Source organism: Spinacia oleracea, chromosome 3 (genome assembly GCF_020520425.1).
Source record: "Spinacia oleracea cultivar Varoflay chromosome 3, BTI_SOV_V1, whole genome shotgun sequence".
NCBI classification, from domain to species: domain Eukaryota; kingdom Viridiplantae; phylum Streptophyta; class Magnoliopsida; order Caryophyllales; family Amaranthaceae; genus Spinacia; species Spinacia oleracea.
The window spans coordinates 54,547,921-54,565,130 of NC_079489.1; the positions used below are offsets into that span (position 1 = coordinate 54,547,921).

Sequence of the window (17,210 nt, forward strand, 5' to 3'; positions counted from 1 at the left end):
TTTTTGTTTAGTAATGCTAGATTTCAATTTCATGATAATGTTAATAACTTAATGATATTGCAAATTATATGTATCTCATATTTTGTATGACTTTATTTGTCTATTTAATGGGCCTTAATTAATTTTGCTTGGCAATAATCAAGCTTTGTTTAGTTTATTTTGATATTCTAGTTGTAATAAGTATTTTTAATCTTTAAAGATATTTAAGTCAACTAAGTATTTTGATTATATATGCAAATCGGTATTAACTAAATTGCAATAATATCATACTATTTTCTTTTTTGTGTACATTATTCTTTTGAACTATTTATACATCTATTTTAAGTTAGATAAAATGGTCTCTACACAAGTTAATGTATCCCTCCAACAACAACAACAACAACAACAACAAAGCCTTAGTCCCAAAATGATTTGTAACATGAATTGTCATAGGAGATCGTCATTGTGACCAATAAAAACATAAAGAAGCGGGAAGTTAAAAGAATAAACATGGAAGAGGGAGAAAGTGTAATTAATGAAAGTAAGATAAGAGGAATATATATATATATATATATATATTTAAAAAAAAATATTATAAGGGATAATAAAAGTAAGTATGGTTTAAATAAGTACATTTCAAAATAGCATTTAAAAAAAAAAACGCAAGAAGTAAAAGTAAGAGAGTCAAAATGGCAGATTAATGTATCCCTCCCTAAAAAAAACGAAAATAGAAAAAAGATCAATGTAAAAAAAAAAACGCATGAAGTAAAAGTAAGAGAGTCAAAATGGAAGATTAATGTATCCCTCCCTCAAAAAAGAAAAAAGAAAGATCAATGTATCCTACTCTGACTCTTATTCGATAACGATATATGTTTGAATTCTGATACTCTCTCCTTATTTTTTGTGTTGGTTACACTTTCTATTTCTATCCTTCTTTTTGACGGTTACCCTTCTGTTTTATTCCTATTTTGGCAAAGTTTTACTCCTCAATATCCCACACCCCGCTTGCGACACACTCCTATTTCATTTATTACACAAACCCACTTGTTTAACTCTTTGTCTTTCTTTTTCTTACACGAACCACACTAACTTGCTCTCTTCTACTCTCCTAACTGTAACAAAAAAAAAAATTGGAGTTTGGGAAGTGAGTATAATTTAATGTTTTATTGGGGAGGTGAGAGAAAGTAGGAGACCTCTCTATTAAAAATGAAGAGAGAGAAGTGGGGAAGTAAGAAGATTGATAACACTATTTTATCATGTGTACAGAATCCAAGATGGGACAACCATTTTTATTGAAAATGGGAAATTCTTTATAACATGAAGGCAATATTTTTGTAATGGTTAATCGAATGAGATGAAAATTGTATTCTTTTTGAAATGTTTTGGCAAAGTTGTGGTTAGTGTATAGGAAAAATTTGTCAACAGCCTTTTCTAACAAAAACTGTGATTTACCACCACCTTATAAAACAAAATCATTTGAATTTATATCATTTGTCATTTTCCGGTGTTTGAGTTCAATAGTGAAATAGTTGAAATTCCAATAATGAAGTATTTTATCAGAACCAATCTTCCAAAAATGCCAAAAGTATCAAATTTAAATTACTTTTTCTACAAAGGGTGTAATTGCGTAATTCACGATGTAAAAGGATGTAAGTGACAATTATTTTTAGTTTATACTCAATCCGTCCCGAAATAATGCCCCACTTTCCTTATAAAGCTGTCCCAATTTACTTGCCCTGTTTCTATAATTTATCTCACTTAACCAAGTCCAAGGGCCTACCTATATTCCTACTTTCTAAAAGAACATTAAAAAATTCAAACCCCCCCCTCAAAAAGGTTTGACACATTTCCCCCTACTATATTAAAACAATACCCACTATCACATTGCCTAAAACCCTTTGTCGGTCAAAGCGGGGCGAGTATTTCGCGACTGAGGGAGTAGTTTGTAATCTAATTGTCTATTTTCTTATAAAAGAATTATCTATTTAAATAAATAAAAATAATCCAACCACTATTCTTTTCCATTTCCGAAACATTCTTGCCTATTTTATTACTCTGTCCGTTGCACAAAGTTTTTCTCACTTGATGTAGGTCCCCATACCAAGGCAAATGAATAGAGTAATTTACGAGTACATGTAAATTGTAATTACTGATAAAAAAATGTAGTCCCACAACGTGGACCAAGTTGGCGTAATAATCTTATTTTTTTGACTAATGAAGTAAAACAAAAGTGGGAAGAACTTGAGGAATGTCTCGGGAAGTGGAAAGAACCTTATACAGTGGGTGTATTCTAAAATTATTTTATCTTTTCTATGGTTATTGTAGATAGACATATTTAGGAGAGTAGGAGAGGAAAGAGAATGTTGTAGGTGAAAATTTGTAAGGAATAGTAAGGAGGAGAGTGTTGTATGTGGGGTTTGTGTAAGAAAAGTGGAAAAGAGAGTGTTGCATGAGGGGTAAGGGTGAAAAAAGCTTTGCCCAAATAGGAATAAAGTAGATGTGTAATAAACAAAAAGGAACTGGTGTTAACGGATAGCGTAACCATAAAAAAAGGAATGGAGGTGGTAGTAGAAGTCGAATTGTTTCAATAAATATAGAACCGAGGAAGCCTGTGGTGTCAGATTTAGATACGCGTAACATTTGTTTACAAGAAGTTTCATAAAATTACCATTCAAGATATTTCTGCTTTGAGTATCTATCCTTATCATTTGGGAGTATAAAGATACTACTTGTCTTTGTTTTGTGAAGTACATGAGAAACCGTATAGACCTTAGGGGTACAATAGAGGATTGGCCTGCATTTTAGTAGGTTTATGGGCCTATGCGGACAAATGCTTAATTTCTGCTACGTGTGTCTTTCTTTATCATTTGGGACTTGGGAGTATGAAGATAGTAAACGTCTTCGTTGTTTGGTATCTATATTTTTCCATTAAAATCAATTGCATTTTGTTCTCACACAAGAATTTATTGCAGTACTTGGATTTGTTTCTTACTCGAATTGATGGTTTACGGAGGAGGATTTCAGTGGCTGGTGAATTGCAGGTCTTGGATTATGCTGTAATCAGGGATGCCTTTCAGGTACGTTGAGCTTTCAGTTTTTTGTGTCACATGCTTCCTCTTGTCATCTAAATCATTTGTGTCTCACATTATCATGTGATCTAATTTTCCTTGCATAAATGACTTTATGATTAGCTGGTTTCTCTTAGAAAGTTGAATCTTATCTTAGAGCTGTTAGAAGTCAAATTTGTTAATGTGCAGTGAATTCTCAGATATCCTTGCAGTTCTATTGCAAAGCTCTGGCATGTAATATTATCGCCAGAGAGGTTCTTCCTAGATTGGATGTTTTCCCATCATTCTAAATTGATGTTGATTGAAAAATATTCCATGGGGAATGTCTTGGGTGATTGATCTTAAGAAAACTTCTTTTTGGCATTACTTTTGTGTATTATGGGGCCATCATAATTGCTGGGGTACAAAAGACTGAAAGTAGTTGATGCCAGTCATGGGATTTCTCAATGTCATCACCTCAGTGTCTCTCACTTGAATTAAAGGAGGATATATGGAATAGAGAAATTTATTTTCTTATGCTTTTACTGGTCATCTCTTCATCTGCTAAAGCTGTAATCATATCTTGGAATTTCATTTCATGGTACAAAGTCATAGGAAGCAGTTGGATACCTGGTTAACTTACTGAGTGTTTGCCTTTTTCATTTAAAACAGACGGTGGATTTGATGGGAAATGGACAAGGCTACACCCTGTCACATGCTTCCCTACTACACCGTATGACCAATCTCAGTCTGATTACTCTCATTTTTTTTCTTTGGAAGCCTGCAGTTATTTCTATGATTAAGGCATCCTCTTGATCTTCTGTCATTAATAGAATGATTACCTGTGGTTTTGCTATAAAGATGGGGGTTTTTAGAAGGCTGTGAGTTTTGCCTCAAAAGTGGCTAGACATTTGAGATTTGCCTTCTGCTTCCTAGTGTGGTTGAGCTGAAATGCTTGAGAATTATGGCTTGTTCCCAAATATGTGCCATTGGTTGTAAGTAATATAGCCTTTTGTAACCAAGTTGTTTCTTTGTTGTCGCCTTGGAACTAAGTTGCTTTGTTGTCTTTCTTCTTTCTTTTTGACACTTTGTTAATGTTGTTTTTGACTAATAACGGGTCGGAGCTCTTGGAGGGTTGATTGTCTTACTTCCACACGGTTCTCTCCTCACTAAGATTGTTTTCTTGTTTAAATGTTATAGATTATAATGCCTTTCTTGCTGGTCTGGATAATTTGTAGTTGCATATGATACTTTTGTGCTTTTATTGGTGCCTACGTAAGTATGCATCTCTTCCATCTATTTTTGAGCGTTGGAATTTATATGTATAGTGCTTCTGATTGACTTTACTTGTAACTATCTCCAGCGTGCATCAGATTACTTGTCTTTACATCTTAAAGGCACAGACGCTTTGTTGCGTTTGCATGCTTATTGGGCTCATCTGGAGCTGACTTTGGCAAATGATATAGTTGCTGCTCGTGGAGTGTGGGAGAGCTTACTGAAGATTAGGTTTGTAAATCCCATGTTTTGTTGCGTAATTCTCACTTATTGAGAAATTTTTAGTTTCCTTCACAATATTTGACACCTCTTGTGTGCAGTGGCACCATGCTTGAGGCCTGGCAAGGTTATATAGGGATGGAGGTTGACAAGGGAAATCTCAATGAAGCAAGATCATTATTTCGGAGGTGCTACACCAAGAGATTTCCTGGTTCAGGTTCACAGGTATTTAGACATGTGCTTTTGTAGTGCATATTTAATTTTTAAACGTATCACTGACCCGCCAGCCCCCCTAGCTCCGCCCTGGAAGCTGGTCTTTTTTCTTTCTTTCAATACATTTGTGTTATCCAAGTCAATTCTCTTGATTGGCGATTTGACGTAGTTTTACATGTTGTATGGTTAGTGGTCCTTTAATGTCATAAGCATCGCACATCGATGTGGCCCCTTATGAGTTATGACCCTGCTCCCTCCTTCTGAATAGGTATTGCCATTAGTTGTTTTATACGAAGCTAATTGCTTTTGGCGTCAAAAGCCATAAATTGACTTCACTAACTTTTGGATGTAAACTAATTAACCATCAATTACCCTCAACAAATCTTAAAATATTTTTCCTAACGTCTCATTGTGAGGGGGTCGAAAAGGTGCAGATGCGCAACCCGCGATTTTGTCTAACAAACAACATAAAAGGGAATCCCCAACAAGTATTGTTATTGAACTGAGAATACAAGTAGATTCCCAAACAAGTATTGTTGTTGGACTGAGAATACAATTGCAAGAAACTCTTTTTCATAAACTGGCAAATTTCTCATCAAAACTGCTTCTGTTTTATACTTTAATAGTTTGATGCACTTTTCTCTTCCGCAAAAGGTTTTTGCTACTTTTTTAGAAATCTTGCACTTTTTATATAGGGGCTAACTTCAATGCTTCAAAAGCTTGCTCCACTTAGATACTCATTTCTTCAATGAACTTGTTAAGGGCTTGCTAATCAAAGCATAACCTCCTTAAATGTTTTTTGGTAGTATCCAGCCAATCATAGTTAACTTCTTTATTCTTTCACATTGGCTAGAGTAGGCAAATTAGGTATTGCTGGCACCTTTTGAGAATAAGTCTCAACTCCCTTCTTAGTACTAAAATGGCATAACTACTCCACTTTTTTACTAGCAAACATACACTTGCTGGATTTATCTGTTCAGCTTCCATTAACTTGAAAACCTCATCCAATTGCCTCCAATGATTGTATCTAGAGCCATTGTAAACCAATATGTCATCAAAAAAACACTAAAACACACTTCCTCAACATGGTATTTGCTTCATCCACCTCAAGAAGCTGTAGTGTTGCTTAAGCCAAAAGGCATTACCCAAAACTCATAGTGACCAATATGAGTTCTAATGCCTTTAAATGCAATTTTAAACTCATCCTCATAGTGCATTCTCAACTGATGACGATCATCAATCATTTCATCAATTAAGGAATTGGGAACTTGCTCTTCACTGTTCTCCTATTCAACTCCGTATAAACAATACACAATCTCCAAATGCCATTTTTCTTTTCCACTAAGCACTACAGGAGAGGCAAAAGGTCTTAAACTATTCTGAATCCTTCCTCTATCTAACATCTCTTGCACTAATAGTTAAAAAGATCTATTCCTCCCTTAGGTGGTGAGTTAGTAGGATCCCAAAAACTCAATATATTTTACTTTAAGATGCAACAGTTCAGGAAATTCAAATGTCCGTCTTAATTGAATTAAGAGAAATAACCATCGCTTGTATTAAACAGACTTGAGCTGCAGCTTCAAATAATTTACTGTTTGGCTCTCCTTCCACCGCCTTCATCTTGCTTATTAGAACCCCCGTTGTGCTTCTTCTGGCCAATCAATTGTGAGTTCCATAATTAATTGACAGGACCGAATCACCGAAGGCACTTAACACCATTTGATTTCCAAAGCATATCACAATTGCCCAAAGAGCTCAGCAACAGATGCTGAAAATTCCCTTCCTTGCAAGCAATGTTGTTCCCATCAGCCATTGTATGGTGCAAAGAATATCCCAAAATTTTTGAATTTTGACAAATTCAAGAATTTAATAATACTTCCTGAATCTACCAATATTCAGTGCACTTCTAATTCTCTTTGTATGAATTTTTTGATTACTAGGGTATTGACTGTTATACATCAATACATGGTTAACATTCACCTCCAACTCAAGTCACGTCACCTCACCTCACCTCAAACTTCCCTTCTTCATCCCTTCCAAAAGGCTGATCACAATACGGTTCCGTTCTATTCGACTTATTTTGTCTTTTATATTTATATTATGTGAACTAATCTGAATTTAATGTAAACTTATTTTATCGGAAAAGAACTTATTTTGTCTGAAATAACTTAATTGTGTAGAAATCTTTGAAAAAACCTTATTTCTTCGGAATTATCTTATCTGAACTTATTTTGTCTGAAATAAGTCAAAATAAGTCGAACAGAATAGACCCTAATAACACAAACCCTGGGCTTGGCTGTCTTTCAGCTCTCACGTTACATCAGCTGGAATGTGTTAAAATAGTCTTGGGTTGTATTTTGTTAACTCTGTTTGTGTTTGTCTGTTTTGGGGTGTAGGAAAGGTAGTTTATTTGTGTTTTAGTTGCAGGAAACAAATTGTAAGGGTTTAGTGAAAAGCTGTCTGTGAAGGATTTTTGTGATTTGACATTCAACTGTCAATCTTGAAGTCTTGCATATTCAATTGCATCAGCTATTGTTTCAGGTTTAAATGCTCTTACACATGGCTTAAAGTTGTCCAGAATATAGGTATCTGGTAATACATGACTGTTTTATAGCATGATTGACCTCAAACTCTTAAAATCATCTTTATAACTCTCAAGTTATCCAAATCGCAGCGTATTAAATTGCTCAACCACACTAATGCTTTTCCCATCTTTAGATCTGATGAGCTAAATCAATGATGAAGCCATCCTAGTCTACATGTTTCCTTTTTGATAGATATTAGATAACTAGAAATCCAGCTCTCGTCTTTGTCCATCATATAATGTTACTCTTTTTTCATCTGGAATTTGGCACAAAAAAAATTATCTACATCACTTCGTAATCCACAACCTACCTTGAGGTCTGGTGGAATCGACCACAGTAGCAAAGCTTGTTGGAGTAGAATCAGAATTTTTTATCCTTGTTTCCATCATTTCCTTCATAATGTGCGTCAACTCTTGCATGCTTTTAGCTTGTTCTTCCATTTTCCTTTCCAAAGCTTTGAGTTGTTTTTCCATTGGTATTGCTTTTCCTGTTGCAAGTGCCATATTATGTTTCGCGAGAGATAGTAAAGAGCAATCCTGAATAAACACAAAAGCAACAACGTAATTCTCATTCCCATAGAAAAACATACCTTCTTCCAACAATTCAACCTACATGAAATTTGTGAGATAAATGGTTTCAGAAAGTCTCAAAACGTGGATTGCCTTCAAGAGGAAAACCTAAATAACAGGATCTCTCAAGCTACCATAGTCGCATTAGTCCCCGAGCTCCTCCCGGTCAAGATGAATATCTGCGAGGAAAATATTTGAACCTAATACCTCCAACACAATTAATGCAACACTTCACAACCTTAGCTGACCGCCAATTTTTCAGCGAAGAAACTGTAAAATTAAAATTAGCTATATATAGTAGCTAACCTATCTGAGTTAGTGTTATGCTCTCTATTTCTATTCTACCACACCTCTGGGGAATATATACATCCTATGGAATCTGGATCTGTATTATGTTTCTGTGTACAATATTTTTACGTAGTCTTACATTTTGTTACTATGTTTTCTGCCTCTTCACTGTAGATTTTGTTATCTGGTTCTTCGTGAAATTTCCTCCATGATCCTTCTGTTTTGGATTGAAGAATATATGCTCTCTGACCTAAGAGTTCTGTTATTTATCCAGGACATATGCCAATCCTGGTTGCGGTTTGAGAGGGAATTCGGCACTCTGGAAGATTATGATTATGCTGTTCAAAAGGCAAGATTTTCTCTCTGTTTTTTTTTCCCCGTTTTTGGGTGTTACTGAAAATGTGTACGTTGCTTTTTATATGATCATCTTTGGGAATTTATTTCTTGGATTTTTGATATTTGGGGTTTAGGGTATGCTGTCGTTCTTTTGTGAAGAATCTGATGCTTGTTTTCTAAGGCCAGCTGCCTTGAAACAGTTGAAACATTTTTAACTACTCATTGCATATCGAGAAGATAGAAAGTAGCCCTAGTTATGCATACATTAATTGTGGACAGAGCACCTAGGTCTGCATGCTTTACTATGTAATATTGTTGCATAGATGCCTTAATAAGTTCATAGGAATAAACAGCATGCACCTTTCCTTAAAGTAAAAAAACACCTTGAAACCCTGGCCCTTGCGCCCGCATGTCACTAGCCCTGATCCAGGGTAGCATCTGTGGCTGAAAAGAGGAGGTTTATAAATGTGGAAAATAAAGATAAGATCTATGACGAGCTGAAACCAAAACGAACCTCTTAAATATCATCGCCTCCAAATTATCACTATTATGAAGAAGTGTCATCTAGCATGCATCGCCGCCTCCTCTTAATAAGCATTCAACTCAAATGATCCTCATTACATAAAAATGTGATGTGATAGACAAGATTCGAACCCAAAAACCTATCACTGGAAAAGCAAAGGATTTACCATCTAATCTATACAATTGTATTGTTAAGTTTGTCACACCAACTTATAATATTATTCTATCTTAAGGACAACAACATTCAACATATGCACCAGCACTACTAATTGTTTTTAATCCCTAATAACCTCTCATCATTTATACTTTTTTACGACACATCAAACAGTTTTCCCTAGTCCTATATTTAACAGTTGTGTTTAGTTAAAAACTAGTCTAGTATGCACGCGATTCGTGCGAAGATGGATAAGAAAACAAAATTTTGGTAGGTAGAGAAAACTATTTACAAAGCTTACTAAGAAAAAGTACGTAGACATCAAAATTATTGATGATGAAATTTTGTTATGTTCGTTTGGTTGAATTTTGTTTTTTAAAAAGAAAATTAATATTTGTGATTAGGTTTTGTTTGTGATTTTTTTTTTTGATGTTTTTTCGGTTATCATTAAGTATCTGATTAATTGATTTCCCTTCAATTTATACAGTTTATTCTATTTTACAATTAATGTTAATATAGTTTGTACTTAATAGGGGTGTTTTAGACTATTTTATAGAGGACACCAAAAAGTCATTTACGATAATGACCTCAGGAGTTCCCTTATAGAATAGAGATTGTTCTCATATTACATGCAATAAACCGGGCCATCAGTTACAACTTAAAACTGGAGAAACAAAAAACTCAATTAAACAAACAAGACAGATTTAATGCAACCTAAAAGGTTGTTGAGCCAAAGGTCAGATGGCTGCAGCAAAACATCAGGCAGAATAACATATATGGTGATGAAAGACCTAGAGTTGAAAACTGCTTATTGTGAACAGACAGCAAAACGGAAAGCAATGATGTGACAACAGACAATGGTGGAATGGGGTGGCAAAAGTGAAAAGCAAAGGCACCCCCTTGGCTTCAAATACAAGGGGAAGCTAACTCTGAAGAATCTCATTGAAATGGAATGGCCAAATGGTTTTAGAAGAGGGAGAGAATAGAAGTTTCTTAGAAATGGACTATCTGAGAAGCCTTATTTTGAGCATTGTCATGGACATTTCCTAAGAAGTTTCTAAGGTTCCCTGGGTACGGAATTTTTTTCAAGGCTTTCAAATCCAGAGTGAGAAGCAGAGTGTCTATCTCTCTCTGGATAACAAACCTCATTTGAATGCCATCCTGTTTTGTGTGCCCACTGACCAGGGCCTGCTTCACTAAAATTCCATAGGGAGTTCCTAGTTCCTACACCTGGGTGTAATTTTGTATCCTTTCACATTCTCCTCTCCATGTGCTCTATACACAGGGAAGGAGGATGTCAAAGGGTGTAACTCTACACCTATATATAGGATGGATACCCTGTAATCTTATTCTTTTTCTGTTTCGTTAGATTGAAAATTGTTTTACCTGTCAGTACTAACTACCTGATTTCTGCTCTTGTTCTCGAGATGGATTATGGTGTCTTGTAGCTCTGTGTGAGCTACTTAAGAAACCAACTATGTGACTTAACTGGAGTTACTATGGATTTTTTATTTATTTATTTTGTTTCAAAATATTGGATGCAATGTTCTACTTGCTTCCTCACCTATGCCTTGCCAGGTTTCACCACGTTTGGAGGAGTTGCAGATATTTAACTTGCAGCAAGAAAGCAAAACTGTTGTGACAGCTGGAGATGCTAGTGATCTTTCCGCCAAGAAAAGTGTTCGTGAAAAACGAAAACCAACGTCAAATTTGTTGGAGGATCAATCTCCTTCAAAACGACTGAAAGACACGAAGGAAGCCTCTAAGAAAGGGACCAAAAAAGGTCATGAAAAAGTGCTGAGTGTTACTAGAACAGCCACAGAGGAAGAGACTGAAGCAAATGTTAACAAAATGGATAACACTAGCAGTAATGAACAGCCAAAGAAGCAAAGTATCCATGAAAAGACAATGTACACAGATCAATGCACAGCATTCATGTCTAACCTCGATCCAAAAGTGAGTTGAGATATATTGATACACCTTTATCCTTCTGTTTTAATTAATACTTTCATTTTCTTCCCTCGTTCTTTATATTCCTGAATGTCAGTCAGCCTCAGTCTCCTCCGTGTTTAACACGAGGTTATATATCTTTGAGTTCTGGGGTGTCTCAAGTGTTAGCAACTTATGCAGGTAAATTATGAAGATATTCGCAAATTCTTTAGTGATGTTGGTGGAGTTCAATCTATCCGAATTTTAAAGCACAGGGATACTGGGAAATCAAGGGTAATTCTCCCTCTTCTGTTGCATGTTTCGTGCGACTTTATCTCGTACATTATTACTAGTGTATACTGAGATACTCAAGGTAGAAACTGAAGCTAATGTTGCTCAGTTTCCCTTTGTGATGCTATGCTTTATAATGGAAAAGCATCTAATATTAGTCGTTAATGTGTTAAAGGGTCTTGCGTATGTGGATTTCTGTGATGATGCACACCTTGAGGCTGCTGTGGCAAAGAACAGACAGTGGTTGCTGAAGAAAAAATTGAGCATCGCGAGATCAGATCCTTCTAAAAGCAAAAATCAATCAGGTATGAAATTTCTATTCTAACTTATATACTGCTATTATTCCCTGATCCCAACCATCCCTTTCTTTCCCCTCCTTCAGCCCAAAAGAAAAGATAATTATCCAGGTGTATCCTTAGTTTAAAAAAGCGCGCCCAAGGTGCGTCTAGGCGCAAGGCTCGCCTAGGCTCAGCCTTCGGCATCTTGTGCTCTCCAGGCTCACTGATGTCAACATGGCGCGCGCCTTCGTGCTCCTTTATGCGCTTTAGGTAAGGCGCAAGCCGCAACGGCTTGTGCGCCTTCAATCTTCAGGCGCAGTAGGATGACGTGGATTTTTTATTTACATTTTTTTTTTCTTTTTTAATGATATAAACACTCCCCATGTGACCTATCAACGGTCATATCTCTACAACTTAGCTTTTTGGGTAGGGGAAGTAGCATAATATGAATTAATTTTCATATTTCCAGCTTGTAGTTACCATAGAAGGTTCTAATTCTGGCACTCCGTCACGGGATCACGCATTGCTTATGAACCGGCAAGAAAATATGTCACTCCAATAGAAATATGTTGTTTTGAGTATAAATTGTGTTAATTTTGTTCTATACCGAATTTTAAGGTTTATTAGAAAATTATGTGCCCCTTGTATCCAAAAGGCGGGTGCCTGAGCTTTGCGCCTAGGCTCCATGACTGTTGTGCGCCTTGCACCTTTTTAAACTAAGGGTGTATCTAACATTTATCCATCAAAAGGAAAGACTTTCAACTCAAAAATCCATCCGAAGCTTTCAAGTGGTGTTAATTGTCAATGTGCGCTCAGTTCCTGGCACAATTTTTTAGTCAGCATTGATAGGATTTACACAAGAATTTAAAAATCCAAAATCACGATTCAATATGTGATATGTTTGGAGGCCTGATCCACAATCAATTTTGCATCGGATATCTGAACCAAAAAAATTCAGATATCGGATACCCACCCAAATACTGACCTTTTAGACATTGGATATCCAACCTATCTTGGGATATCAACTATTCGGTTTGAGATATGAGCTCTATCTTTTCTTAATTCTTACTTCCTCCAATTTTTTTTTATTATTGCACCATTTCCCTTTTTCGGAAGTTGCATATTAATTGCACCATTTCCTTTTTTAGTAAGTTTACTTACATAAAATGACATTTTTATCCTTATATGGGTGGTGGGGACCAAACCCCACTTGTTCTTTACCTAAAAACTTGTACTTAATCACATGGGTATTTTTGTCACTCTCTCACCTTTTACCACATTTCTTAATTCTTGTGCCCAATGTAGATGGTGCAATAATAAAAAAATGGAGGAAGTATATTAAATGCTGCTACTAATGTGTGGTAAATACTACTCCCTCCAATCGTTTTTGTTCGCCCCATTTGGAAATCACAGTTAAAATCTACTAAGTTCTTTCCAATACATAAGAAAAAACATAGTCATGCGAGGTCTTGTTTGATTCGTCTCAATAAGTAGTTCACTAATTTCAAACTTTTATGATGTTTGCTAACACTAAATAATTTTAGATATTAAGATAAATATTTGTATTGGAAAACGTGCCAAAAGCAAATGGGAAGGCCTTTTAGGATCAGAGGAAGTATTTATATAGAATTAATGTCTTAGACAACTGTATAATTTACAAAAACCAAGTTTGATAGTTTAATTCATAGAAACAAAACTCGTCCGTTTCGTTATGGAACGCTCGAGTTGTAACGGGTTTCAAAGCCACCGTTCCGGGAAACCCTGATATACAACAACAGAATGGAATCCACACAAAACTTTGCGCATTTCCGTTACATAATGGTGGAACGCCGTTATGAACAGATCTATGGTGTTATTGTCAGATGAGCCGTTTTAATTGTCGGAGAAGAACAACAAGCCAAAAATAGAAAGAAGTAGAATTCAGAGCAGAGATGAAGACCTGAAATTTTAAAAGAAAGATGAAGAAGATGATAGTACAGTGAGTAGCTCTTTTGTTTTTGTTTTTGAAGAGAGGTAGTACTGTAGTAGTCACGAGTCAGTAGACAGACAGCAGTAGCTTAGAACCGACTAGTCCTTAAAGTAGCCTTTGACATTTTGGCTCTTTCTCTTCCTTGGAAAGGAATTTCCAGCTGACCCCTTTCCATTAGTTAAGAAAACTCATTAGTTTTTTGGCAATAATTTATAAATTTTTAAACAAAGGAAAATTCCAGCTACTGGTTTTATAATCTTGTTCATATTTTGTTTGATACTTCGTATTTAAATTTACAACTTCAATTTTTTGTTGTTATCAACTTTATTAACAGTTGATAACTATATTACTTAAAACTCCCTCCGTCTCAATTTAATCTTCGCAACAAGGTTTTCACGGAGTTTTATGTGATAAGTTTTTGCATGCTTATCTATTATATTTTGATAGAATAGTACATAAGATGGGAGATAGTGGATGTATTTTTTTTTATTGAATGTGAGAGGATGTGGGGCCATAACTTTTGGTAGTGGGAAGACCGGAAGAGAGATGTATAAAATATTAGTGGGTCTATTCCGTAAAAGGAAGTATGATAATTAAATTGGGAAGGCATAAATGGAAAGTGTGACGATTAAATTGGGACGGAGGGAGTAATGAATTAAAACAATAAATAATATTATATTTTAAATATAAAGTGTCCAATATAGAGCATTTACTCCCTCTGTATTTATTTAAGGGATACACTTGTCTTTTCCGGCCGTATTTATTTAAGAGATACACTTGACAATTTTAGTAACTTATCAACCCCACCATCTAATTAAATAATCTATCTAATATATCCTATGTCCCACCACCCTATTAAACTAATAATTTCACACCCATCACTCCTCTAAAATGACATGGTCCCCACTTGCTTTACTTATTAAAATATCTACCCCAACCCCACTTGTTTTATTACTTTATTTCATTCAATTCTTCTTCTTAATACTCGTGCCCGACCAAGTGTATCTCTTAAATAAATACGGAGGGAGTATAATAGTTTTGGCATTAGCATGACATAAATATAAAAAATTATGAGCTTAGAAACTCAAAAAATGATTTTGGGCTAATATCTTTTTTAAAATTCACGTTGTGAAGTCAGTGATCATTTCTATTTGACCATTACGAGCGGTTTCCGCGACATCGTGGCCGTTACTGCGAGCGTTTTTTTTGTTTCCATGGATAAAAAATATATTTCCTCCACTCACCATGGGGTAGGAAAAATATTTTTTGTAGTAGGAAAAAGTAAGAAAGAGAAAGACAAAATACAAACTTGTCCATGTGATTAAAATGTTAAATAATGAACAAGAGTTACTCCGTAACATGTTAGGGTATATTGAGCATTTGTGGTGTTGAAAGCAAATATTTTATTTCGTGAATCAGAAATGGTGCAATATTTGTGAAACTTCCTTAAAAGGTAAATGATGCAATAATATTGGAACGGAGGAAGTAGTTTTTTTCCCCCAATTTTTGCTTTCATTTTCTCAATTTTATGACTCAGTAAGTTAAGTTGTTCATTTGACGGCCTTTAAAAGTTAATGCAATATATGTGGATATCCGGTTTGTTAAATATTTGTGTATTTGGAACTTTGCATCGGGTTCAAATATGGGATTGGCCTGTTTTGGATGTTGGTTATCCAATCTAAAGTATAAAAATGGATCAGGCATTCAACTCGTGCACAACCCTAATTTCATTTAGATCGACTCTTTAAATGTTGTGATGACTGATGAGTAATTTTGGGTAGAATGTCATATTCTTCTCTCACTTTTTTTGGTGGGTGTTTGATTCTCCTAACTGTGCTCTCGTATGCCTACTGGCCTTTTTATTCATATACTTTTTGCTCAAGTGGAATATAATGGTGCATGGATGTGTTGCATATACTTTGATGTATACTGTTACAAAAAAATAAAAATATGTGATAAGAATTTATATGTTCTATATCCTTTTTTATACTTTATTTCATATAGGTTTCATGAACTTACTTTATAATAAATAGTGCAGGGTCTTTAACTCTCTATTCCTAGCTTAAGGATTGGATAGAAACAACACATGTATATAAAGGGTCTTGATGTTATATAGTTAATCATATAAGAGGTGGGGAGGGAATATTTGTTCTCTTTCTTATGATGTATGTTGGTTATTCGCTTCTCACTTGTTTTGATGCCTTGCCTTGTTTGACTTGGTTTCCCAGGTCCAAAGATATTGCCTGGAGATCAGGCAAGAACCAAGAGAAGCAATTCTTCTGATCCATCTGGTGATCAGCCGACCTCTAGTGAGGTGCGTAACAATGATGGAGTCCAACTCAAGGGAAAGAACACATTTGCAGTTCCACGCAATGTCAGGCCTCTTGGTTTTACTGACATCAAACCAAAACCTGTTCAAGGTGATGACGAGAAACCAAAATCTAATGATGAATTCAGAAACATGTTTCTTAAAAAGTAGCTCATACAATTGTTTATCAGACTTATATGTACAGGTCTCTAGTTTTTTGTTACTAATCACTACCCGCAAAGAAAGTTAATCGTGTTAGAAGCTTCTACTTTGACGGGAGTGACTTTGGTGTATGATTATGTAGCTAAATTCTAGAAATGTGATTAAAGTTGTGTTCCTTTTCTGTGTCTACTTGCTCCTTGGACAATGCCTTACACTCGCACAGGCGAGGAGCCAAGTAGGTGATTTCAACCGAAAGTATCAATTGTTCCAATTTCAAAAAATGCAAGTGTATTTCTTTTCAAATACCTACTGTGTATCTCAGATTAATGTTGAATGTGCTATGATTTTTTTTATTTTTTTTATTTTTTTGAGGTCAAAGATTAGTGTATAGATTAATCAATCGAAAGTTTGTTTAAAGTTTGTCCATAAGGACATATTTGACGTTAGCCCATACTTATTCAACACCAAAAGGCTTGAATGTGTTGTGATATTACTAATGCTTTAAGTGACAAAGTACCATTATGTTGTACTCCCTCCATTTCCTTTTGTTGTTCCCCTAAAGAATTTTGGGGGTTTTTTTAAAAAAACTGGAATCTTGGGTTATATTGGGATATGAGTAATGATTGGGTGTAAGAATAATAATTGGGTGTAAGAGATTATATATTTAAAATAAAGTAAGGAGAGAGAAAATATTAAATAAATAAGATAATTGGGAGAAATCAAAAAATCAAAAAACAAACAGATTTAAAATCAAAAAATCACCCAGATTTGAAATCAAAAATCAACAAACAAAAAAAATCACCCAGATTTCGATTAAACTCCAATTTAAAATCAACAATAAAATTCGACAATAACAAAAAAAAAATCAACAAACAAACACTACTCATTAAACTCCGGTTTGAAATCAAACAAACAAACAATAATTCGAACAAAAACCACCCAGATTACACCATTTAACTCCCTTGATTTCGACAAGCAAATTCGACCAAAAAAACCTAGGATATTCGACAAAATGAACCCAAAAAATCGAGAAAAACAACTAGATCTTCATTTCTTAAGCAAGTTCATACGGAAAAACAACTAGAA

General features: G+C 35.0%; 1 protein-coding gene across 1 annotated transcript in view; it reads left to right on the top strand.

The window, feature by feature from the left end:
- LOC110802391 (uncharacterized) overlaps positions 1 to 16,486 on the top strand; it is a 29,563-nt gene extending 13,077 nt beyond the window's left edge. The window contains exons 9-16 of the mRNA XM_022007839.2: positions 2,952 to 3,056; positions 4,390 to 4,532; positions 4,622 to 4,745; positions 8,450 to 8,524; positions 10,766 to 11,143; positions 11,318 to 11,410; positions 11,583 to 11,712; positions 15,883 to 16,486. Of these exons, the coding sequence (XP_021863531.1) occupies positions 2,952 to 3,056; positions 4,390 to 4,532; positions 4,622 to 4,745; positions 8,450 to 8,524; positions 10,766 to 11,143; positions 11,318 to 11,410; positions 11,583 to 11,712; positions 15,883 to 16,133 (1,299 nt within the window). The 3' untranslated portion in view covers positions 16,134 to 16,486. The remainder of the gene's footprint in view (positions 1 to 2,951; positions 3,057 to 4,389; positions 4,533 to 4,621; positions 4,746 to 8,449; positions 8,525 to 10,765; positions 11,144 to 11,317; positions 11,411 to 11,582; positions 11,713 to 15,882) is intronic.
- Positions 16,487 to 17,210: the final 724 nt, after the last annotated feature.